The following is an 812-nucleotide window of genomic DNA, read 5'->3' as shown; positions in this document are numbered from 1 at the left end:
TATCGCAAGCTAATCAGAAAGTGCTGTGCAGGACCTGAGCGCTGGCACACTCGCCCCACCGCAGGCAAGGGCCGGCTCACACCAGCCCGGGAGAGCCGGGCTCCTCTTCCCAAAACTGACAGGGGGTGTGCACGGGGGGGCTCGCATCGGGGATGAAGGGTTACGGGTGGGGGGGCTCTACCGGCTTCCCCTCAAAAAGGGCAGCGATATAAAAGTTTCCTCCTTGGAAATAGCACATAGAAACTAGGAGATGCAGCCTGGGCTAGGGTCGCCTTTGACATATATTTTTTTTTTTCTTTTCCGTGGTGACAGTGGCTGAAGCTAATCCAAACCGCTCCTTGCTTATTCATACACGTATGCACATGCATGTCCGTGCTGGCCTCCTTATATTTCCCCCTTCTCCCCTCAGCAGGATTGCAGATCTACCTCGGCGAGCAACAGACAGGATAGCATAAAAAGAAAAACAACGCAGTGCAATGGATTGCTTACCAGTTTGGTTCTTGTTTTTCTTAAGACTCTTGCCACAAAGACACTGCAGCATATGCGATCCTTTGCTGAAAATGTTCCAAAGAAACCACATTGATTTGGGCGAAAAGCAATCCAGCAGCTTATACACCCTGAGAAAGAAGAGATCCTTGTGGTTGCATAATAATAAATTGAGACCAGTTCTCCTGAAGAGGGGCACCAGTTTTATCATAGAAAAAGCGATTATATTCCGATCTTCTCCCAGTTTTTTTTCCTCACGTGGTGTATTTCTTTGAGACTTTTCAACGGATGCTTTTTTCTCAGCCAGGCTGAACGGTTATTCCCCC

The 812-nt window shown here is 48.6% G+C and overlaps 1 protein-coding gene across 1 annotated transcript in view; it reads right to left on the bottom strand.

The window, feature by feature from the left end:
* FGF14 (fibroblast growth factor 14) overlaps positions 1-799 on the bottom strand; it is a 418,625-nt gene extending 417,826 nt beyond the window's left edge. The window contains exon 1 of the mRNA XM_014944154.1: positions 490-799. Coding sequence (XP_014799640.1) covers positions 490-697 — 208 coding nt within the window. The 5' untranslated portion in view covers positions 698-799. The remainder of the gene's footprint in view (positions 1-489) is intronic.
* Positions 800-812: the final 13 nt, after the last annotated feature.

The sequence above is a fragment of the Calidris pugnax genome, unplaced genomic scaffold (assembly GCF_001431845.1).
Source record: "Calidris pugnax isolate Ruff unplaced genomic scaffold, ASM143184v1 scaffold69, whole genome shotgun sequence".
In the NCBI taxonomy this organism is placed as follows: Eukaryota; Metazoa; Chordata; class Aves; order Charadriiformes; family Scolopacidae; genus Calidris; species Calidris pugnax.
The sequence above is the reverse complement of the archived record's forward strand: the minus strand, read 5'-3'. Positions and strand labels throughout refer to the sequence as shown.